This window comes from Crocuta crocuta, unplaced genomic scaffold (assembly GCF_008692635.1).
Source record: "Crocuta crocuta isolate KB4526 unplaced genomic scaffold, BGI_CrCroc_1.0 scaffold431, whole genome shotgun sequence".
In the NCBI taxonomy this organism is placed as follows: Eukaryota; Metazoa; Chordata; class Mammalia; order Carnivora; family Hyaenidae; genus Crocuta; species Crocuta crocuta.
In genome coordinates, this window is record NW_027528859.1 from 413,734 (window position 1) to 439,002 (window position 25,269).

The 25,269-nt window shown below is 38.1% G+C and overlaps 1 protein-coding gene across 1 annotated transcript in view; it reads right to left on the bottom strand.

The window, feature by feature from the left end:
* The window catches only part of INVS (inversin), a 163,466-nt gene that overhangs the window by 120,053 nt on the left and 18,144 nt on the right, over positions 1–25,269 (bottom strand). Inside the window, exon 3 of the mRNA XM_077756096.1 lies at positions 22,475–22,641. Coding sequence (XP_077612222.1) covers positions 22,475–22,641 — 167 coding nt within the window. The remainder of the gene's footprint in view (positions 1–22,474; positions 22,642–25,269) is intronic.

Genomic DNA, 25,269 nt, shown 5'->3' on the forward strand with positions numbered 1-25,269 from the left:
GAGTAATCAAATAGTAGATAAGGGGAAATTTCTCTTTAATCAATCATTCCAGCAAATAATTGTAGAAGAGATGGCAGAATTTGAATATTACCATTTTGCAACTCCCATAACAAACTAGCTTTAGGCCCTGGATGCCAATAACTTCAGACGTAAAAAAAAAAAAAAAATGGAGACAACAGAACATTATGGATCTCCTGATGAGAAATGTAGCACAATGAAGTAGTTTAGCTAAAAAAAAAAAAAAAAAAAGGGCACCTGAATTAGATTAAGCCTATAGATCCAATAACTAACTTACAGGAAATACAGAAGACAGAGAAACAACTTAACTATACTCAGAGAATCAACGTAATTTAGACTGAGACCATTAGTTTGGACTGAGACATCAAATTAGTTTAGAAGTTAAGCCACAATTACAAAAATTGTAAGAAAAAGAGAGAGATGGGGGAGGAATCTATAGATTTAAAAAGGCTTAAACGACAAACCAATGTCAATATGTCACCTTTATTTGGATCCTGATTCCTGATTTGAACAAATGTAAATAACCAAACAAAAACATTAAGGAAACAATTTATAATTTGAACATTGATGGGCTATTTTATGATACTATATTAAATAATTATTGTTAAATTTTTACAATAAATTACGATTAAATTTTAAGGGAGTCGTTTTCTTTTTCTTTTGTTCTTTTTAAAGATTTTATTTTTAAGTAATTTCTTCATCCATTGTTCGACTCAAACTCACAAACCAGAGATCAAGAGTTGCATGCTCTATCGACTGAGCCATCCAGGCATTCCATGACTCACTTTTTTTTTTTTAAGAAATAGATATTGATGTAATGATATAATATCTGAAATTTCCTTCAACATGGGAAGGAGAGAAGTTCTCCCTAATAAAACATTTAAAAAGATACGGGGCTTAAAAAAAATCTAGTGTCAGATTCAATGGCTCCTCTTCTTTTCATAACTATAATCCAACAGTAAATTCAAAACACATTTAAAATTAGACCCCGTCTTACCACCACCAGCACTACTGCTCTGGTCCCACCCAACAGTGTCTCTTGGCTTCCTAATTAGTCTCCCTCCTTCTGTCCTCACCATTTTGACAGTCTACCCTCAGCACAGCGGTTAAAATGAGCCTTTCAAAATATAAACCAGATCATATTTTCTGTGCTTAAACCCTTCAACAACCTTCTCCTCTTGTGCACAGTAAAAGCTGAATCCTTCAATATTGTGTAGGCCCTACACGATCTCTGACCTCATCCTCACTCGAGTTACAAGGCCCTTCCTGCTGACTGTTCCTTGTAAACATCACGCATGCTCCCATCTCAGGGTCTTTGCACTTGGCATTCTTTCTCCCTGCAAGCGTTGTTCTCTCATCGCCTTTAGGTCAAATGTTAAATGTTTGCTCAATTTTATTCCTTAAGTGAGACTTATCTGGATCGCTCTGTAATATGCAACCCCTCGGCTACCCATCTCCTTCACCTGCCTTATTTTTTGCACAGCATGTATCCTCATTTGACATAATACTATACATATTTTATAGCCGTTGTCATTTGTTGGTTTGTTTTCTACCAGAGTGTAAGTTCTTTGAAGGCAGGGATTTTTGTTTCATTTTGTTCATTGTTATATCCCAAACACATAGGACAGTGCCTTATGATTAGTAGGTACTCAATAAATATCTGCTGGCTAAATGAATTCTTTGATTTTTCAGACCAGTGCTCTTTACAACTATACTCCTCAACTATGCTTGTGAGATGAAGGGTGGGGTGACATCCCATATTTGTGATTGACAAAACCAAGTGATTTGACCATTCCCTTATTTAAGAGCATTCAGAAGGAGATGTCCATATTTGCTCAGAAACAGAAAGAACACCCAGGTAGGGTTAAGTGTTAGGCCACTCCCATTGTCAACAGAGTTGGTATATCTGGCTTTTTTTGTAGCCTCCAGCTGCAGGGCAGGGCCACAGGTGGCCTATGGTCATTGATTTAGATAGTAGTTAGGTCCACAAAGCTCTGTAAGTGCCCAAAGGACCCTGTGGCTAACACTACAGAGTCCCTGCCTCACATCTATGGCCATTTATTTCTGGGCTAACAGAACCCTGATTTTTGTTTATCTTCCTTTAAGTCATTATGTTTTTCAGAGAAGACTGGGCTGTCATCATATCCAGTGGCTTTGACTGATATGAATAATTATGGAGGTTTCATTTTTGCCAAGAGAGTGGATTAGGTCTGGGAGTCCAAGAGATGGAAGGAAAGTCTTCCACAGAGCTTCTAGGAAGGTTTTTCTTGCTATTCAAAAGGTAAACAAGATAAGGGTATCCAATTTTTCTGCTTCCAGACACTCTGTTTTGCATACTGTCCTTCCCCCAGCTTTGGGACTTACCTTGACCCTAATTATTGAAAGATTTAAGTCTAGCTCGTTAGTGAGATCAGTGAGGGTTAAGTCAGCCTAGATGCCTTAATATTGTGATCCAGATAGAGTAACTCATTTTCTGTCTTACTCCTGTAATCTAGTCTCAATCTTGTACCTTAACATGTATCAAATTGATGCCTATTTATCCATCAATCCATTCATCCATCCATCTCTCCACTCGACAATATAATGGTCTTAGGCATTGAGGCTCCAGTTCTGTTCTTTAAATGATAACTTGAAAACCTGCCTAGTATCCAAATTTCTTCCAGCCTGTCCTTTGTGATTCCCCCATGGAATGGTGTCCTGTCATTCCTTACCTGCTCTTTCAACTTTGTGGCTGAGGTCTCGCTGACAGATTACCCTCTTCCCTCATCCCCTAACTCAGCATGTTTTGTACTCCAGGCTGCCTTTAGTTCCACTGGCTGGGATACCACCCATGATTTCTGGATGGACTTTCTTTCATTTTCTGCCCATCCTAGGGACATCCTCAGCGCCAGGCACCCCAGGTCTAGCTTGTCCACTGTCACCTGCATTACAAGTTCCAATTTTGATGAACTGTGCATAATATTCCATGCTCTTCACTCCAGGGGGTCATTTAAAAATATTATACAGAGGGGCTCAGAGAGGTGGCTCAGTCGGTTAAGTGCCTGACTCTTTGATTTCAGCTCAGGTCATGATCTCACAGTTCATTATCAGACTCTGTGCTAATAGTGTGGAGCCTGCTTGGGATTCTCCGTCTCTCCCCCTCTCTCTGCCCTTCCCCACCTCCCTCTCAAAATAAACAAACTTAAAAAATATATTGTATAGAAACATTTTTCATTACTTTTTACAGCTGCATAGCATTACAGTGTGTGGTCTTCCCCTTTTTATTGAAGCAGTGCTCTGATAGGACATTTCCCTTCATGCTTTCTCTATCACAAATAATGCTGTAATTAAATAGCCTCGTACATATATCACTTCTTATTTTTACCGGTGTATTTTTCTAGAAGTGGAAATTTTGGGTCCAAGGTAAGCGCATATTCTAGCTACTTTTGCTGGATATTGTTACCTTTCCCTTCACAGAGGTTGTACTATGGTTCGTTCCCTCCAGGAGCAGTTTTTGCCATCAGGCTGCTCTGTCAACTCTCTGACTTTTGCCAACCTGACACGTGAAAAACACCTCAGTATAATTTTAACTTGCATTTCGCTTATGATGAACAATGTTGAGCATATTTTCACATGTTTAAGGGCCACTCAAACTCCTTTTCTTATGAACTATCTATACATATCTCTTGCTCATTTTTATAGCATCATTAGTCTTTTTCTTCCCCATTGTATATATTAGGGATATTAACCCTCTGTTACTGACATAACTTGCAAATATTGTTTCCTGGTTTGTTTTTCTCTTTTTTTTCTTTGCTTACAACATTTTCTGCAATGGAAAAGTTTTATTTCTATGTAGCCATATTTATTAATCCTTACCTATCGCTTCTATGTTTTGATTTACAGATAGAAGGTTTTCTCTGCTCTTAGATCATGCAGTATAAATCTTCATGGTATATTTAATGCTCTGTAATACATATACACATTACCATTCAATGAAATAACGATTTAAAGCATGCACCTGGGTGCACATGTAAATATGCACACACAAACTCACACAGATCGTATTCGTTTTCAAACTGCACCACATTGGAAATGACTAGTTACATACATAGTTAGAAACTGACAGTCAGTGCTTCAAAGTATAGTCTGAATTTTGCCTCAAATTCCTAACAAATGCTTTGCAGAGAATCAGTCTGATAAATGACAAAGAGATTGAAAGGGTTTGAGTAAAAATTAAACCAAAAATACAATGTCTTCTGATATCTAAAATTGTTTGAGATAAATGGAGTATACTCTTTGAGGTGTAAGGTTAGGTTGTGTATCTGAGACCTTTCTTCCTTCTTTAGGAAGGCCCGTACCGGATTGCTATACACTTCCTTCTTTTTTTTTACACTTCCTTCTTATGACTGCCTTTGCTGCGCCCCAGAGGTTTTGGGTTGTGGTGTTATCATTCATTGGCTTCCATGTACTTTTTAATTTCCTCCTTAATGTCTTGGCTAGCCCATTCATTCTTTAGTAGGATGCTCTTCTTTTTTTTTTTTTTTAAATGTTTTCTTTCTTTCTTTCTTCCTTCCTTCCTTCCGACCTTCCTTCCTTCCTTCCGTCCTTCCTTCCTCCCTTCCTCCCTTCCTTCCTTTCTTTCTTTTACAAATAGTTTATTGTCAAGTTGGTTTCCATATAACACCCAGTGCTCATCCCCACAAGTGCCCTCCTCCATGCCCATCTCCCCCTCCCCCCCACGCCCATCAGTCCTTAGTTTGTTCTCAGTATTCAAGAGTCTTTCATGGCTTGCCTCTCTCTCTCTCTCTCCCCCACTATTTCCCCCCTTCTTCTTTATTTATTTCTGAGAGAGAGAGAGACAGCGTGAGCAGGGGAGGGTCAGACAGAGAGGGAGATACAAAATCTGAAGCAGGTTCCAGGCTCTGAGCTAGCTGTCAGAACAGAGCCCGACGCAGGGCTCGAACCCACAAACCGTGAGATCATGACCTGAGCCGAAGTCGGACGCTCAATGGACTGAGCCACCCAGGTGCCCCTAGCAGGATGTTCTTTAGTCTCCAAGTATTTATCTTTCCAAATTTTTTCTTGTGGTTGATTTTGAGTTTCAAAGTGTTGTGGTCTGAAAATATGCATGGTATGATTTTGATCTTTTTGTACTTGTTGAGGGCTGATTTGTGTCCCAGTATGTGGTCTATTCTGGAGAATGCTCTGTGTTGGAGTGTACTCAATAAATTTCTTGAAAATGAGTAGTTTTATTGGTGAAATGTGAACTTTATGATGATTCAGATTCTGAAAAACTTTAAATATTTAGACACAAGTTGAACTTAAATATTTCAAGATATAATGCAACATGATACAGATTAAATACTCAAAATGTATTTCTTGAACAAATGAAATGAATGAATTATTCATCAGAACTGGAATGGCGAACAAGTGGACTCTGATAGAGTAAATAAAATTTTCAAGAAGCCTAATCACCACTGATGACACAGTTTAGACAAGTAGAAAGAAAGAATACAACAATCCTTTACATTGAAGTTAATTTTACTAGTAGTGTTTCAGTGATTAAGCTTTTCTGCCTACAGGCTCTAGTTTGATATTAAAGATTAGGATGAAACTTCTGGTGACTCATTTGGAGCAGAGATGACAACTAGACTGAATGGCAGATTCAAGAACCAAGAGGACCTCAACAGGTTGTATGCTGAACCCAATTCAGTTCACCAACCATTAACTGAGTATTTGTTAAGTACGAGGCACTGGTAATAAAAAAATACGGCTATCACACTCTTGCTGATATCAAGATGTGCATTGTTGGTGAGGAAATAAAATGTGTAAGCAAATAAATACCTTTCAGTGGAATAGGTGATATAACAGTGGATGAGTATTCAAGGTTCTGGAGGAACAAAGAAAGGAACGGTAAACTCTATCTAAATAAGTCTGGCACGTTCAAAGGAATGATTAAATATGGATATAATAAAATGCTATGTTTGGGTTCAAAACCACAACAATATGAATACAGGATTAGCTGACACACTGGTAAGCATAAAGCAAAGTTGGATGTTTTATTTGAGAAATCGACTGCATTTGATTGTCAAAATGTCAATGAAGAAAATCATGGCAGACTCTGTGCTCATCAGACTGGCACTATATTCTATTCTAGGTGTCTTATTTTCAGGGGGGTTTAGGCAACTGTGTGCATATATAGTAAAAGGAGCAGGATGGGGAGGAGACTTGAGAGCATATATGAAGAAGGAAAAAAGGAATAGATAATAGTAAACCTGCAGAAGAATTTTTTCACTGGGCCAGGATGATTATTTCATTAATGTAGAAGTCAGATCAGGTCACCCCTCTCCTCAAAACTCTCCAGTGCCCCCTCATCTCACACAGAGTGAAAACATACTCCTGACAATGGCCAAAAGGCCCTGTAAGATCTGGCTACCATTTCTGCCATGTCCTCATGACCTACTGTTCCCTGCCTTGCCCACTCATTATAACCACGCTAGCCCCCTTGTTTTCCTGAAACATGCCAGTCATGTTGCTGTTGTAAGGCCTTTGTTCCTTCTGCCAGGAACAAAAGAATGTTCCCTCATTCATTCACATGGCCAGCCTCCTCACTTCCTTCAAGTCTGGTTTCAAATGTCACCACCATGTTAATGAAAACTATTTTGATTACCTTATTTAAATTTATACTCTACTCTCCCCAGTCACCTCCTCTCTGGCTTTCTTGATCCCCCTTACTTTGGCATTTTAGTTACATTTCTATTATCATATTAGTAAATGATTATTTGGACTTTGTAAAAGCTTACCCGTCAAATGAGGTGTAAAGAGCCTCATGTCATGGGGAAAATGCTGTGCCCAGGGCCTGACAATATTCATACTATAGGAATAAGAGACCCCCTGATTCCCTCTCATTCTCTTTTGAACAGTGAAATATAAGATGGAAAGAAACAAAAAGAGAACATTATATGAGCAAATACAATCCTATGGCATAAGGAGGCAATTATCAAATTAATGCTCAAATTTTCTTTGGAATTGATGTTATATAGAAAATTAATTTTTAAAAATTTAAATGAAAGTAAATGGATCTGAAGTCCTTTTTATCAGCTGTAAAAATAATCGCTGGCCCTGTGCCCAGAGTTTAAAAGAAATCAGCGTGAGTCTAATGAAAAACAAGCTGTAGGTCTCAGGGAAGTTCAATATATACTCTTTCTTTTCCTTTTAGTTTTTGATTGGTTTCCATGGGAATCCAGGCTTGTGGGGATCTCTAATCTATTCATAGAAAGCAGATGCTTGTATTTTCATGACTTAGTAAAACTGGGGGGTCAGCGAAGAGATAAAGATGATTTGAAAATGACCATGGTTGTAGAAGACAGGAACACATTGAAAACAAAATTCGGCAAGCCACAGAGATTTAAAATACAAATGCAAGGCTGCCCTGCTGTGTTTGAGGGGTGTCATAACATTAAGGGAAAACACTGCACTGAAAAGTGGAATTTCTGGGTTAAATTCTGAATCTGGCCCATGAGAAGGAAAACCTTAGGTACTTCTTTGGAGGTTTGACTGGGAAACTAGATTTGGAAATGACCCTAGGTCAGAAGAACCAGAAGTCTGAGAAAGTAAGTTTCAGAAAAGTATATGATAACCTTCCTGTGGAGGATTATCAGGAACACTAAGCTGGAATCAGAAAACCAAGGTAATTCCTGACTCCACAAGTATCAGAGTGAATTAGAAGAATTCAATCAAACTATGCCTCAATTTACTTATATAGAAAAACAGGGGTGCCCGGGTGGCTTGGTCAGTTGAGCATCGGACTCTTGATATTGGCTCAGGTCATGATCTCGTGGTTCGTGAGTTTGAGCCTCGTGTCCTGCTCTATGCTAAACATGGAGCCTGCTTGGAATTTTCTCTCTCTGCCCCTCCCCTGCTTGTACCTGTGCTCGCTCTCTCAAAATAAATTTTTAAAAACTTAAAAAGGAAAATAGATAATATTTAACTATTCTGACTGCTATAAAGCCACTATGAAACTAAATGAATTTTTTTCCTCATTAGAATTATGTTAGAAAAATTCAAAGTAGTGATTTCAATCAAGATTTCTTGACGTGCTGATCCTCATGACTACAAATGTCATCCATGCAAAGAGATGTACATTAAGGATAGTCAAAGTATTAAGGATAGATAGGTTTTGATTTCAGTTCTCAGATTTGTTTAAAAGCAGGCCGACTCTGGATTTGGTTGGAATGTTCTTGAGTATATGATCCTAAATATCTAAAACCAGTTTCTAAACTGGAACACCAGAAGGCAGGTTCAGAGATAGTTTCTAAATACTCCGAGGAGGATGAACTTTAAGTGTGTTTGGAAACCTCAGAAGTTGGAACATACTGAAGCAAAGATTCTTTAGACTGGGGCTTTCTGCCTGCCTGGAAAAGGCTGCCTAGCTGGGGGGAAGTCAAATGGGGTAAACTATGACAGTTGTCTAACATCACCTGTCTCAGTCCAGAGATCTTGAGAGATCATTAAGATTCCCAAACATAAGGGTTTCATACGCTCAGACTTTCTACATTTCTAAGTAATGTGGGCATCACAGATGTCTTTTGGCGCCTTCTTTCAGAAGCATACCAATGGCCAAAATCTCATTTGCCTACTCTTCAGGTATCTACTGGCTACATGATTTGTGGTAGAGTGGGCACTTATTAAATCATGTGAAAATGAACTAATGAGTGAATACAACTACAGAGAAGCATCCAGGTCATTCTGATGCATATTCAAATTTGAGAACCACTGGATTAGAGTATAGATACAGGGTTTTCATAGAGCTCCTAAAGCTAAGCTTGGGGAAATGTGGTCAGAGTGCTTCAAAGCTTATATCAGGAACTATTCTTCATTCTGTTCTTCTTTATCCTATGTAATATATGCTATAAATAGTATATGCTGTAAAGAATGCTCCTCAAGTTCTGGGCATCTTACCATTTTAAAAAATATTTTTTAAATTGAACCATAATATATAAACAATAAAGTAGATAAATCTTAAGTATACAGACTGATAACTTTTTATGTAATCAACACACAGATCAAGATAGAGATCATTTCTAGTATAAGTGAAAGTTTCCTTTATGCCCCTTTTAAGGCAATATCTATATCTTGGGTAACTATGCATCTGATTTGAATCACCATAAAGTTTTGCTTGTTCTTAAAATTCATAAAAATATCTGATTTCTTTCACTCAACATGATATCTACGAAATTTATTCATATGGTGCAATGTATCAGTAGTTCATTATTTTTGTGGGGTAGTATTCCATTGTAGGAATACGTCACAGTTTTTTACCTATATGCCTGTTGCTAGGCACTTGGGAGGTTTGTGCTACTAAGAATGTTTGCTATTGTAAATAAAGCTATCATGTACATTCTCATACATGCCTTTTGGTAGAATGAGGTGCTTGTTTCTCTTCGGGATTACTGGGGTTGGAGCGTGAATTGCAGTGTTTCTCTGTGTGGGTGTGTTCAGGTTCATCAAACCATTTTCTAGAGTAATCAATTTGCATTCTCACTAAAAATGTTTGTGGGTTCCAGTTGTTCTATATCCTCATCACCAATCGGTATTATCAGACTTTTTCATTTTAGACATTCAAATGATTGTGTAGTATCTCACAGTGGCTCAAATTTGCATTTACCTAATTAGTAATGATGTCGAACACCTTATCACATGTCTTTTGAGAATCTGCATATAATCTTTTGTGAACAGAGCTGCGTGTTTCAACATATACCTCAAAATTGTAAGCATAATGTTAAATTAAAAGAGCAAGTTGGGGAATGACACATATCGTACGATACCGTTTACATAAAGATTTTAAACATGTGAAATTATATTGTTTATGGGTATGTCCCTATAAGGAAAAGGTAGAAAAATATGCAGGGGATTGAAACTATGAAAATTAGGATAGAGCAAGAAGACATGAAAAGAGAGGAATGGAGGGCGCCTGGTAGCTCAGTCGGTTGAGAGTCTGACTGGCTCAAGTCATGATCTCACAGTTCATGGGTTTGTGCCCCACATCAGGCTCTGTGCTGACAGCTCAGAGCCTGGAGCCTGCTTCAGATTCTGTGTCTCTCTTGCTCTCTGCCCCTCCTCCACTCATACTCTGTCTCTGTGTCTCTCTCTCTCTCTCTCAAAAATAAACATTAAAAAAATTAAAAAATTAAAAAAAAGAGAAGAGGGGAATGCGATTTGGGTAGATAAGTAGAAAACCTCAAGTGCATCTATAATGTTTTATTTTATTAAAGAAAATCTGTAACAAAAATAAAAATATTCAGTTTTATCTCTCTGTGTGTTAGGTTAACTGAGTATTTTTTATATTATTCTCTATTCTTGTCTATAACTTTAAAATAATTAATTTACACATTGGGGTACATGTATCCCTTTGAATTAGTATTTTTGTATTCTTTGGGTAAATACATAGTAGTGCAATTGCTGGGTCATAGGGTAGTTCTATTTTTAACTTTTTGAGGAACCTCCACACTGTTCTCCAGAGTGGCTGCACCAGTTTGCATTCCCAGCAACAGTGGAAGAGGGTTCCCCTTTCTCCACATCCTTGGCAACACCTGTTTTGCTTGTGTTCTTGATTTTAGCCATTCTGAAAGGTGTGAGGTGATATCTCACTGTAATTTTGATTTGTATTTCCCTGATGATGAATGACATTGAGCATTTTTCATGTGTCTGTTGGCACCTTGATGTTTATAACAGCAATATCTACAGCAGTCAAATTATGGAAACAGCCCAAATGTCCACTGACTGATGACTGGATAAACAAGATGTGGATAAAGAAGATGTGGAACATTACTCAGCCATTAAAAAAAAAAAAAGAATGAAATCTTGGTATTTGCAATGACACGGATGGAGCTAGTGTATTAAGCTAAGTGAAATAAGTCAAGAAAGACAAAAACCATATGATACAAATACCATACTCATATGTGGTATTTAAGAAACAAACAAACAAACAAAAAAACAAGCAAAAGGGTAAAAAGAGAGAGGTAAACAAAGAAACAGACTCTTAACTATAGAGAGCAATCTGATGGTTACCAGAGAGGAGGTGGGTGGGGGGATGGGTGAGATAGGTAATGGGGATTAAGGAGGGCAGTTGTGATGAGTACCAGGTGATGTATGGAAGTGTTGAATCACTATATTGTATACTCGAAACCAATATTACACTGTATGTCAACTATACTGTAATTTAAATAAAAACTTTCAAAAAATAGCTTAAAAATAAGACAAAAAAAATTCAGATATATGCAAAGGCAAAGAGAATGATGAGTAATTTATTAAAAAAGAAACTGAAAGGAGAATTGACTCGATATCTTCATCCAATAACAAATTGAGACTAGAAGATCTGGAAGGGCCTTTTTATCTCCGACATCTACTGAGTCCTAAAGAGTAGTACGAAGTTTATACCTATATTGCAGTATGACGAATAGCAATAATATTGATAACCTACAGTCTTAGCATATTTCTGTACCAATCAAAATGCTTTCTATCTAAGAACACATCATTCCTATAAAGCAGACAGGGAGAAGTATCTTATCCTATTTTATAGATGAAGAAATTGAGGCATACAAGAGTGATGCATGATGGGAAACTAAGCTCACAGAGTCTTGTAAAATACCACTAACAAAATTATAAGGGGCTGGGGTGAAAAGGAACAAACATAACAACTACTTGAAATTTCAATAGTTTTGAAGACCATACCATTCTTAATAACTTTATCTGACATTCGAATTTATGGATACATTCCTTCATTCATAAATTTATTAAACAAACATGAATCGAATCTTTTTTAAATGGCAGGAGTTGTGCTAAGACTGGAACTAATAGCATTAGTTGGAATATAGATAAGTGAAATCTATGATGAACGGTGGTAGGCATGGAGCTAAGTAGAAGTATGAATATGTATGTGTATGTATACGTACATGCAGGAATACGGAGTTCCAGGAGACTGGGAGATGGACTGTTGGTGTGTTTGTGAATTAAGTGCGTGTGTATAAAATAAGGGATCTAATATCTTCATATCGTTACTTGGCTTTAAGTTTTCCTGAAAAGCTTTGGAGGTATTCCGCTCTTTTTCCTTTAATTTTTTTAAGTCATTAACCTGGAAACAGCCTATCTTGAAAACAGAAAATTAATATTCAGTTTTCAAAGATGAATTGAGAATGATGTGGTGAATTAGAAAAACACACACAGGAGGAGGCAAGATGATGGAGAAGTAGGGAGCTCCGTGCATTTTGCCCACCCCCATCTCTCAAACAGAGAAGGCCTGAAGTCATAGGACACTGAGCTGCAGGAGTTTGGGAAGAGAAAGAGACAGAGTACACTGGGAAGGCAACCTCATAAGTGCAAGAGTGCAAACTAGGGAAGATAAACACGACCGGACCCGGAGATACGGAGGGAAGGGTGGAAGCCCCCCTCGTGGGCATCTGCGGTGAGTTGAGGGGAAAAGAAAGAGCAGCTGAAACTGCTCATAGAACTGTCCTTTGAGAAGAGAAAAACCTCGGCCCAGGACAGAGAGTGTTCTTAGTTCTAGCTGGGGTGCTGACTTTGAACTGGGTGCCCCGGTCCCAGGCGGTGCCAGCAGAAACTGTTCCCCTGCTCTCCCGGCTCGACCCCCAGCGGCGGCGGGGAAGCAGCCAACCTGTGAGACTGTGTTTCGGCGGTATCAATGAAGTGCACGTGGACTGGGACCTGGAAATGAAGCAGGGCTTGGGTCATAGAACATGGCCCAACACGGCTGCACCCGCGGCACAGGGAGATGGGACACAAGAGAGTGATTTGCGGTACCTGGTTCCAGAGGGGACTGGGGCATCTCCATTTTACTCCCCACAACCATCAAGGTGGGACCTCAGGGAGCAGCCAGCAGGAGTGCACTAGAGGCTAAGACCTGCCAACATCAAACCATGCCCATCCCCGCTAGAGAGCTGCTTTTTTTTTTTCTACCAGAGCCTGGGGAAAACCAACATGGATGCACTGCCGTGATTAATTCTAGATCAATTCTTTCTATTCAGATATATTTCCCCCTTGTCTCATTTGTATCCCTACTCTCTGTTGGACTGGGTCCTCTGGCCATTGGTTTGCTTAAACAGTAACATTTAATCCATTCTCTAGATGTATATTCTACACCTCTACTGCTACCTTTCTATCTCTCTCTCTCTGGAGTAATCAGACTATATTGTTTCTCTGAGTAACATTATCTTCATTTCTTTCTCCTTGCCTCCTACCATATTCCCCTCTTTCTCTCTCTGAATTAAGCCTCTTAGTCTCTCTGCCTGGTCATTGTCCAATTTTGCTTTCTCCCCGCCCTGACATTTCTCTCTGTGTATATGCTCTTCCATCAGCACTGCATACACCCAGCTCTTTATTTGTAGCTGGGAACTCTGGTTTTATGCTTTTAGACTGTCCTTTGTCTTTTTTTTACCTTTTTTTTCTTCTTCTTTTCTTATTCCCTACCGGTTTGCTCATTTGTTGGATTTGTCTGTGTGTTTTCGTGCCTTTGTTCCCTGTGTGTTTGTCTGTTTTCTTTTCGAGGGCTACCTCAAGAAACAAGCCAAAATACACATGGTGGAGAGTCCCCAAAACCACTAAAAGTAGGGAAATAAAATAACCAAACAACAAGAGAGAACAAGAGACAACATTAAAAGAACACTTCCTAAGCAGACAGGCCCTGGACAGTCAATGAGCCTTTAATATAGCAGTACTCACAGGTGCAGAGCACATAACAAGCTTTTAAAACAAACAAGAGACATAAAGCTAGCCAAAATGATGAGACAGATGAACGCTCCTCTAAAGAAATTCCAGGAAGAAATGACAGCTAAAGAGTTGCTTAAAACAGATATAAGCAACATAACTGAACAAGAATTTAGAACAATAGTCATAAAATTAATCGCTGGGCTTGAAAAAAGCATCAGATATCAGAGAAGCTATTGCTACAAAGACTATGGAGCTTAAAATAGTTGTGATGAATTAAAAAATGCTACAAATGAGGTGCATAATAAAATGGATGCGTCCAATGCATGGATTGAAGAGGAAGGGAGGAGAATAGGTGAATTAGAAGAAACAATTATAGAAAAAGAGGAAGCCAAGAAAAAGAGAGATAAACTGATCCAGGAACACAAAGGAGAGTTTGAGAGCTGAGTGATACAATCAAACGGAACAATATCCGTATCATAGGAATTCCAGAAGAGGAAGAGAGAGGGAAAGGTGCTGAAGGAGTACTTAAACAAATTATAGCTGAGAACTTCCCCAATCTAGGGAAGGAAACAGACACTGAAATCCAAGAGGCACAGAGAACTCCCCTCAGACATAACTTGAATTAATCTTCTGCACGACATATCATAGTGAAACTGGCAAAATATAAGGACGAAGAGAGAATTCTGAAAGCAGCTAGGGAAAAAAGGGCCCTAACATACAAAGGGAGACCTATCAGAGTAGTTACAGACCTATCTACTGAAACTTGGCAGGCCAGAAAGGAATGGCAAGAAATCTTCAATGTGATGAACAGAAAAAATATGCAGCCAAGAATCCTCTATCCTGCAAGCCTGTCATTCAGAATAGAAGGAGAGATAAAAGTCTTCCCAAATAAACAAAAATTGAAAGAATTCGTCACCACTAAACCACTCCTACAAGAAATCCTGAGGGGTACTCTATGAGGGAAATGTTGTAAGGAACGTAAGATATCAGAGACACCACTGCAAGCATGAATCCTACAGAGAAACAATGACTCTAAACCCATATTTTTCAATAATAACACTAAACGTAAATGGACTAAATGCTCTAATCAAAAGACATAGGGTAGCAGAATGGATAAAAAACCCAAAATCCATCCATTTGCTGTCTACAAGAGACTCATTTTAGACCTTAGGACACCTTCAGATTGAAAGTAAGGGGAAGGAGAAATATCTATCATGCTACTGGAAGTCAAAAGAAAGCTGGAGTAGCCATACTTATATCAGACAAACTGGACTTTAAGGTAAAGGCAGTAACAAGGGATGAAGAAGGGCATTATATAATAATTACAGGGTCTATCCATCAGGAACAGATAACAATTATAAATATCTACGCACTCATATGGAAGCACCCAAATACATAAAACAATTAATTACAAACAGAAACAATCTTCTAGATAAGAATGTGCTAATAGCAGGTAACTTTAATACTCCACTAACAGCAATGGATAGATCAACTAGACAGAAAATCACTAAAGAAACAATGGACTTGAATCATACATTGGACCAGATGGATTTGACAGGTATATTTAGAACTCTACATCCTGAGGCTTTGGAATTCACTTTCTTCTCAAGTATACATGGCACATTCACCAAGACAGATCACATACTGGGTCATAAAGCAGCCCTCAAAAAATATAAAAGAATCAAGATCATACCATGCACATTTTCAGATCACAATGCTATGAAACTTGAAATGAATCACAGGAATAAGTCTGGAAAACCTCTAAAAACATGGAGGTTAAAGAACGAATGGGTCAACGAGGCAATTAGAAAAGAAATTTAAAAATATATAGAAACAAATGAAAATAAAAATACAACTATCCAAACTCTTTGGGATGCAGTAAAGGCAGTCCTAAGAGGAAAGTACATTGCACTGCAGGCATATTTTAAGAAACTAAANAACCAAAACGGGAGGCATCACAATCCTAGACTTTAGCCTCTACTACAAAGCTGTCATCATCAGGACAGTATGGTATTGGCACAAAAACAGACATGTAGACCAATGGAATAGAATAGAGAACACAGAGTTGGACCCACAAATGTATGGTCAATTAAGCTTTGATAAAGCGGGAAAGAGTATCCAATGGAAAAAAGAGAGCCTCTTTAACAGATGGTGTTGGGAGAACTGGGCAGCAACATGCAGAAGAATAAAACTGGATCACTCACACCATACACAAAAATGAACTCAAAATGGATAAAGGACCTGAACGTGAGACAGGAAACTATCAAAACCCTAGAGGAGAAAGCAGGAAACAACCTCCTTGACCTCAACTGAAGCAATTTCTTGCTTGATATGTCTCCAAAGGCAAGGGAATCAAGAGCAAAAATGAACTATTGGGACCTCATCAAGATAAAAAGCTTCTGCACGGCAAAGGAAACAATCAATAAAACTAATAGGCAACCAACGGAATGGGAAAAGATAGTTGCAAATGACATATCAGATAAGGGGCTAGTATCCAAAATCTATAAGGAACTCACCAAACTCCACACCCAAAAAACAAACAATCCAGTGAAGAAATGGGCAGAAGACATGAACAGACACTTCTCCAAAGAGGACATCCAGATGGCCAACAGACACATGAAACGATGCTCAGCGTCACTTATCATCAGAGAAATACAAATCAAAACCACAGTGAGATACCACCTCACGCCAGTCAGAGTGGCTAAAATGAACAAATCAGGAGACTATAGATGCTGGCGAGGATGTGGAGAAATGGGCACCCTCCTACACTATTAGTGGGAATGTCAACTGGTGCAGCCCCTCTAGGAAACAGTGTGGAGATTCCTCAGAAAATTAACAATAGAACTCCCCTATGACCCAGCAATATCACTGCTAGGAATTTATCGAAGGGATACAGAAGTGCTGATGCATAGGAGCACATGTACCCCAATGTTCACAGCAGCACTCTCAACAGTAGCCAAATCATGGAAAAAGCCTAAATGTCCATCAACTGACAAATGGATCAAGAAGATGTGGTTTATCTATACAATGGAATACTACATGGCAGTGAGAAAGAATGAAATCTGGCCATTTGTAGCAATGTGGATGGAACTTGAGGGTGTTATACTGAGTGAAATAAGTGAGGCAGAGAAAGACAGATACTACATGCTTCCACATATAGGAGGAATAGGAGAAACTTAATGGAGGACCATTGGGGAGGAGAAGGGGAAAAATAGTTGGGGAGAGGGAGGGAGGCAAGCCATGAGAGACTCTTGAATACTGAGAACAAACTGAGGGCTGTTGTGGGTGGCAGAGAGGGGAAAGGGGTGGTGGGCATGGAGAAGGGCACTTGCTGGGATCAGCACTGGGTGTTATATGGAATCCAACTTGACAATAAACTATGAAAGAAAAAAAATTAAAAACACACACACACAGCACAACTACACACAGTATGAAGCTTCTTTAATTTTTGTGTTTAACATGATATATTTTTTAGAGTGGTAGTCTTAATCTTCTTGAAACCAAATTAATAACCTCCTGGAAGATTAAAAATGCATAACTATTAACACTTAGTAAGATTGCTAAGGCTTTTTTATCTTTATTGACAAATAAATGTATCTGTGGAAGTCAGAGAAATAGCAAATTCCCTGGAGGAAAACATTTCTAACAATTAGATATCTTTTGTGAGAAACTCAGAAAAGGTATGACTGATTGCCTTCTTGGATTAAACTGAGGGTACAAATGAAAAACAAATTAGGTACAGATGTTCAGTATATTGAGATTAATTTTATTCTTGTGGGTACCATTTTCTTAGCTGCTTGGACTAACAGCAATTTGTTTCCAGAGAAGTGAATATGTGTCAAAATAAGTAAGCCAATCAGCATGGTTCAATAACTTTTTCCCATATATGTGTTCTGAAACTGGATAAATGTTTCTAATAAACGAAATGTCTAGCGTTTGTGTTAATAATGGCTTTCTATATAAGTAACCCAAAGTGTATTCATTCATTCGACCAAGACATGTCAGACACTGTGTTAGATTCTAGGGGATTCAAAAATAAATAAAACAAGGTTCTTGCCTGGAGATCCAGTCCAGTGGGAAAGAGACAAGTGGACAATTATTACAGCACAAGATATTGGGGCTCTAACAGAGAGATGAACAACACGCTATGGGAACAAGAGTTTTTCCTACTAATCAACCTAATGAAAGATAACATAATTAGTCACTATCACACAAGAAAGCAAAAAGATAGTAAATAACATATGAGAATGTTTGATTTTCAGATCAGTAGTAAGAAATAACTATTTACATGATATGCCTGTTGATACTTTATAAATGCTTAGATATAAAAGGTAGATAGGCCAGCTTTAATTATCACTTGATATCTTTATTCATGATCTTTGTAAGCAACTTATGAGCAGGAATCATGTCTTTCATCTTTGTATTCCAAAGCCCCAGCACAGCACCTGTTACATAGTAACAGTCTGAACATATGTTGAATGAATGCATTCATGTACATATACATGAATATTGATGATTATGCAAATAGCACGCTTCTGAGTTCACAGATAACAGAATTGAGTGGGATAGACAACACTTGAAAAGAATATTTGATATCTGATAGATCAGAGAGGGTCATTAAACAAAGACAAACGAAATTTAATAGGTATCAGTACGGAGAGCACTTTTTCACTGCAGACATATGTGATTCATTTTTTTATATTCTCTCTAGGTGTAAATCCTGACTATACAGTAGACATGTGGCAACTGCAGAGTGAATGAACAATTCTACCTCCACAATACATCTCTTGGACCAAACTCTTCCTCTCCATTGGCCTGAACTGTAATAGCTTTCTATGTACCTCCTCTCTCTTCCTCTTCCAAAAGAACTTTAGTTGCCGTATTTGTCTCCCGAAAGTACTATTATGGTGTAACTTTTATTTTCAAATTTCCTAAGTAGCTCCCTCATATTCAGAATATTTATTTATTTATTTACCTTATTGATTTATTGAGAGAGGGAGAGAGAGGAAGAGAGAGGATGTGAGCAGGGGAGGAGCAGAGAGAGAGAGGGAGAGAGAGAGGGAGAGGAGAGAGAGAGAGAGAGAGAGAGAATCCCAAGCGTAAGCCAGGCTGTCAGTGCAGAGCCTAACGTGGGGCTTGATCTCATGAACTATGAGACCATGACCTGAGCCCAAATCAAAAGTTTGGATGTTCAACTAACCGAGCCATCCAGGTGCCCCAGGACCCTTTATTTAAAAACCATAATGAGGGGCGCCTGGGTGGCTTAGTCGGTTAAGCGTCCGACTTTCGCTTAGGTCATGATCTCGCGGTTCGTGGGTTCGAGCCCCGCTGTCGGGCTCTGTGCTGACTGCCAGCTCAAAGCCTGGCCTGTTTCAGAGTCTGTGACTCCCTCTCTCTATGACCCTCCCCTGCTCACGCTGTCTCTCTCTCTCTCCTAGAAATAAATAAAAAAACATTAAGAAAAAAGTGTTAAAAACCATAATGAAAAAAATAAAAACAAAAAAAAAAAGCACAGGAGGTACATAGTATAAAAGCCTGGCACTGGCACTTAGCAGACACTAAATGGCTGAAAAGTAATGAGCTAGGTTGTCCTGGGAAAATTTGTTATTCTATGTTTTAAAATGAGAATAGATCCCTACACAAAAATCAACTTATGTGTTAAAAACTTACATAGGAAGGAAGACATAGGACAGTTTTAAAAACAATCTCTGTTTAGCTCTTTGGCCTCCAGTACTTGTTTACTGCTGGGTTTCTTTGAGCCTCACCTAGCACAAGCACAGTTGAGGAATCTGCAAACAATGTGCAAAGAATTTGTACCCAGATTTTTGGGTTCCTTCTCTGAAGTTACCTCCTCTCCAGGATTTTGCTCCTTCACCTTCCAGCCACTGCTAACCCCAGACTCGACCTGTGGTTTCTCTCCCTTGTAAGACACTTGCTTCCTGCTAGGGTTGTATTCTTTTGCATTCCATTTTGGAAGATGCCTTAAAGGCGACAATGGGATGAAAGTGGTGTTCATTTCCCATGCTCCTCTTCTCTGAATGACTGTAATTTCTTAGATCCTGCTTTTGCTGACTGCTCACAATGCCTTCAAACAATGTACATATATTTTATTCAGTTATTATAAGAGTTTTTGGTAGATGGGTTATTCTAAAATAAGTGGTCATGGCAAGAACTGATGCCTCGTCATGAGAGTCTCTTATTGATTGCTCATTTTTCTGATTTCTTCTCTCATATCTTTCACCATTCCATCAATGGTTATTTTACATTGTGTTTCTAATGATGCCAATATTAGTTTCTGAGGGAATAAATCTGTTTATCGTTTCTGCTGACTCTCATTCATGGTAGATTCCTTCCTCAAACGTTTGGTGATCTTTTACTGTGAGATCTTGTTTGGTCTATGTAGTATGGGGGAATCCTGGAAGTTTAAGGTGAAGATGTTTGCTCTAAAGAGAATCTGTGTTTGTGTCTGCTCAGAGGCAGGGTGTGCTACAGACCTGGGACAGGTCATCTCCAACTATCCTTTGAAAATTACTTCTAGATTCTTCACATTCTTATTCCTGCCTGAACTATCTTAGCTCTGATTTTTAAAATAAGGGTGCTTTTGCATAAAGCACAAAATGAAACACAAAACCCAGTTTTGATCTGGACAGAGCAGAGTTTTAAAGAATTATGACCACCCTTGTTCTGGAAATTCTACTAGTGCTAGTATAGCCTAAAGATACATTGCCGCTTTTGGCAAATATGCAAAAACAAACCACAACACAGAGAAAGGGGGAAAAGGATGAAATCTGATTATCAGATAGTCGAAAGACCAAGAAACTTGTTATTTCTGAAATCAGCTATGTAAATTGTGACATGTAAATATAGTTCTATTTATTCTGTGATGCTGTAGAAAGTCACAATTAAAAAAATAATGGAGTGGGGCGTCTGGGTGGCTCAGTTGGTTAAGCATCCAATTCTTGACACAGTCATGAGATCAAGCCCCACATCTGGCTCCCCACTAGGCATGGAGCCTGCTTAAGATTCTCTCTTCCTATCTCTCTGCCTCCCCGTGCTCTCTTTCTCTGTCACAACAAACAAACTAACAAAGAAATAAATAAAGGAGAGACAAAAAGCAAAAGGAAACAATGTACTTCATCTTGTGAAGAGATATAACTAATCTAATTTCTCAACTGTTTTGGTCACATTATACCTCTCAAAGATGACATGCTGTAGGCTCCTTGACTCAAATCCCCAGTTTTTTTCATGTGACCCATTTGATGTGAAGCTACCTACATTTTTGAACTTGGGTTTTAAATCTAAATGAACCACAATGAAAAATCTAAAGTGTATCAAATTCTTAATACTGGCGCGATCTCCAATCTGAAATGTTTACTTTTTTATGATAACAAGTTAAATGGAGTTACCCTTCCTGAGTGAATAGTTTTTACAGCTGACAAGCCTAGGTGAAAGGTTTTAAATACCTGAACAGTAGTTAAAACAGAAATTGAAAATGAGGGAGATTTTTTAAAAATTACTATAATGAAAAGCAAATTCAAGAGCAATAACTTTGGGAATAACCTGACAGATCTAACTGATCCCAGCATATAACTAGCATATTCAGTAGTATATCTTAATGTCAGTCTCTTTTTATGTATTCAACTAATGAAAAAGGTATTTTTCTAACCCCTCAATTAATCAGCTATATCTGGTTCACATTTTTTAATGGGAAATAACTCTAATAGTTTCTGCTGGATCTAACTAATTTTTATTGCTTTTTATTCCAAAAATATATGTCTAAAATAGCAAAAAAGAAAAATATCAGGCGCTAGAAATATATTTTATACACCATAATTTTATGGAGGGAAAAATAATTTTCAGATAAATAAGTCTTTAAATTTATAAGCTTCCCATTTTAATTTTTTGATATGTTTAATCTTTAAAATCTCAGCTCTTGACAATGCCTTTAAAAAACCTAAAGTCATTTATGCTGGCAATATAGTTTCAAATTTTTAAAAAATTGAAATACATTTAGAAAATTAATTTCTTTTATGCTTCTTATTACCCATGCATTAAGAGAGACTGCAATTTTTTGTTGTAAAAGATAATTAATAGTTGTGAGGGGGAATATTTTAAACAGTAAAAAGTACCAAAATTTATACATATTACCAATATTAAAACTTAACCACTATTAATATCTTAGTGCTTTTATTTTTTAAAAAAATTTTTAATGTTTATTTATTTTTGAGAGAGACAGAACAGGAGCAGGAGAGGATCAGAGAGAGAGGGAGACACGGAATCCAAAGCAGGCTCCAGACTCTGAGCTATTAGCACAAAGCCCTACGTGGGGCTAGAACTCATGAACTGCGAGATCATGACCTGAGCTGAAGTCAGACGCTTAACCAACGAAGCCACCAAGGCACCCCCTTAGTGTTTTTCTTTTTGGCCTTTGCTTTTTGCTTTTTCCCTATGCATAAATTGATTTGTAATGTGGTTTATCATCTTATACGTACAATTTTTATTCCTTTTCTCTGACTTAATCTTAGATCATATAATGAATTCCATTGCTCAAGGAATGTGGATAAGTGAATGCGGCCACTCGTGATTATCTGTGTTTTATTCTCTGCAGTATAGACTGCTTTTAGAGAGAACAAATGGAACTAAGAGTCACATACTTGTGATTTCTTTACCATCTGTCTATTCCATAGTCCCATTAATCAACGTAGGAATATCTCACAAAAGGTTTACACTTCAAAGGACTTTAACTTCTCACCTTTTGAGCTGCGAGATGGAGGGCTGTTCTCCGGCTGTGGTCAGTTTTATTAACATCTGCTCCTGCCTTCAGGAGAGCATCTGCACAATCCAGTCTGTCAGCCAACACACAGTACATAAGTGGTGTCCTCCCAAATTGATCTTCTTTGTCTTTAAGGGCAGAGTTTCCTATGAGTATAAGAAAACAGTGATATCTGATAATTGTTGTTGTTATTCCTAGCATAACTAGGAACTACATTTAGTAACTTCATTACAAAGCTTTGTGTTAAAAGCATGAAATACATGCCATTTTTACTTACCCTATGAGATAGATATTACTATCCCCATATTATAGGAAACTCAGGCTCTGAGAAGCTAAGCAACTAGTTTATATTACACTGAAAGTAGGCAGAGCTAAAATTCAAGCTGCTAATTGATTCTAAAGACCATATTCTTGGGGCAGCTAAATGACTCAGTCATTTAAGCATCCAGCCTTGGCTTAGGTCATGATCTCACAGTTCATGGGTTTGAGCGCTATGTCAGGCTCTGCACTGACAGAGCCTGGAGCCTGCTTTGGATTCTGTCTCCCTTTCCCTCTTCCCCTCCCCTGCTTGTGCACACACATTCTCTCTCTCTCTCTCTCTCTCTCTCGAAAATAAAAAACTAAACATTAAGAAAAATAAAGACCATATTTTTAACTACTGTTATGCTGAATTACCATTGTGAGATATGAAGCTACTTATTTTCCCCTCTCACGCCTTTCTTTTGTGTAGACCATACACTACTCATTACAGTATGCTTTTATAAGGGATACAAAACTGAATCATGATTGGCTTCCCATTACAATATGGAGCAAATGCATACCACCCTAGATCCTCCCTTTAATTACAACGAAAAACGCTAGGTAAAATACATGAAAGGTCGAGAAAAGAAGGCAAACTGTCTAGGGACTATGGGACTCAGGGAAGAACCTGATGATGAGTTCCCTCCCTCCCTTCCTCCGTTCGTTCTTTCTCTTTCTTTTCTTTCTTTCTTTCTTTCTTTCTTTCTTTCTTTCTTTCTTTCTTTCTTTCTTTCTTTCTTTCTTTCTTTCTTTCTTTCTTTCTTTTCCTTCCTTCCTTCCTTCCTTCCTTCCTTCCTTTCTCTCTCTCTCTCTTTTTCTTTCTTTCTGCCTTCTAAAGACAGCCTGGGTGTTAAAGTAACCCACAACCAGAAACACCAATGGGCAGAAACAAAATTCCTTAGGAATCCTGTTCTCTCCAGACAAAAGATTGGTAATAGGGTAGCCCTGGGAGATTCAACCCCGTTGATTATACTTGTTCTACTTAAAGCACATACAATGAAAGAAACTGTACCTCTTTTCCTCCCTATTAGGCATGGCAGAAACTGGGGAGGAGCCCTATAAACCATCGTACCCTGCATTAAGAAAAGCATAGCAATGACATAGTATCATCTCCCTTTCCAGCGAGAGAGGTGGGGAGGATTATGGAGAGGAGGAGTCTAGAGAAACCAATTCTTTGAATAGGTGCATGAAGTTATAAACAACTCTGGACAGTCCAGGTGTCAAACTAACCAGAATCAAAGCAGCCAAAGTTTTGAGAATTGGTCTCTGGGTGGAACACTGTCGAGGTTCTAAATTAGCTTGGGTAGGGGCACCTGGGTGGCTCAGTTGGTTAAGCATCCGACTTTGGCTCAGGTGATGATCTCGCAGTCTGTGAGTTTGAGCCCCACATCAGGCTCTGAGCTGTTAGCTCAGAGCCTGGAGCCTGCTTCAGATTCTGTCTCCCCTCTCTCTGCCCCTCCCATGCTCATGCTCTGTCTCTATCCGTCTCTCAATAATAAATAAACGTTAAAAAAATAAAAAATAAATAAATTAGCTTGGGTAGCACAGAAATAGGGCAGATTCGAAGATCCCTGCAAGAGCTATGGAAACTAACTTGACATTTGAGCAAGAGTCCACAATTTTGGAACAGAAAGTTCATTCTAAACCAAAACAGACTGTCACTCTATTAAAATAGAAGATTATTTATTAAATAGGATACAAAGACTCATAACAAAATACACAAAATGTCCAGGATATAATCCAAAATTATTAGACAAACCAAGAGCCAGAAAACCATTAAACAAAATGAGACAATCAACAGGCACCAATACTGTGATGATATAGATACTAGAATTATTGGACAAGGATTTTAAAGTAATTATGATAAAAATGCTCCAACAAGCAATTATGAACACTCTTGAAACAAATGAAAAAATACATAGTCATGGCAAAGAAAGAATATAAAGGTGAACCAAATGAAAATTGCAGAATAATAAACAATTTAATAAATAAGTAAATAACCAAATAAAATAACTAAAATAAAAACCTCACTGAATGGAGATGACAGAGGAAAGAATCACTGAACTTGATGACAGACCAATAAATATTATGAAATCTGAACAACTGATAGAAAAGATAGAAACAAAAAGATTCAGTGAGTCTCAGGGCTCTATGGGCCAATAACAAAGTAGCTACCATTTGTATCATCAGGGTTCCAGAAAGAGAGGAAAAAGAATGAAGGGCTAAAAACATACTTGAAAGAGTAATGGCTGGAAATAGCCCAATTTCGATGAAAGACACAGACCTACAGATTTAAAAAGCTGAGCAAAACTCAAACAGAATAAACCCCAAGAAATCCATGCTGAGTCAATCATAATCAAATTCTCGAAAACTAAAGAAGAAGAAAATAATCATGACAGCAGCCAGATAGAAAGAACATAGCATAAGGGAAAAGCTATTCAAGTGACAATGTATTTCTCATGAGAAACTATTGA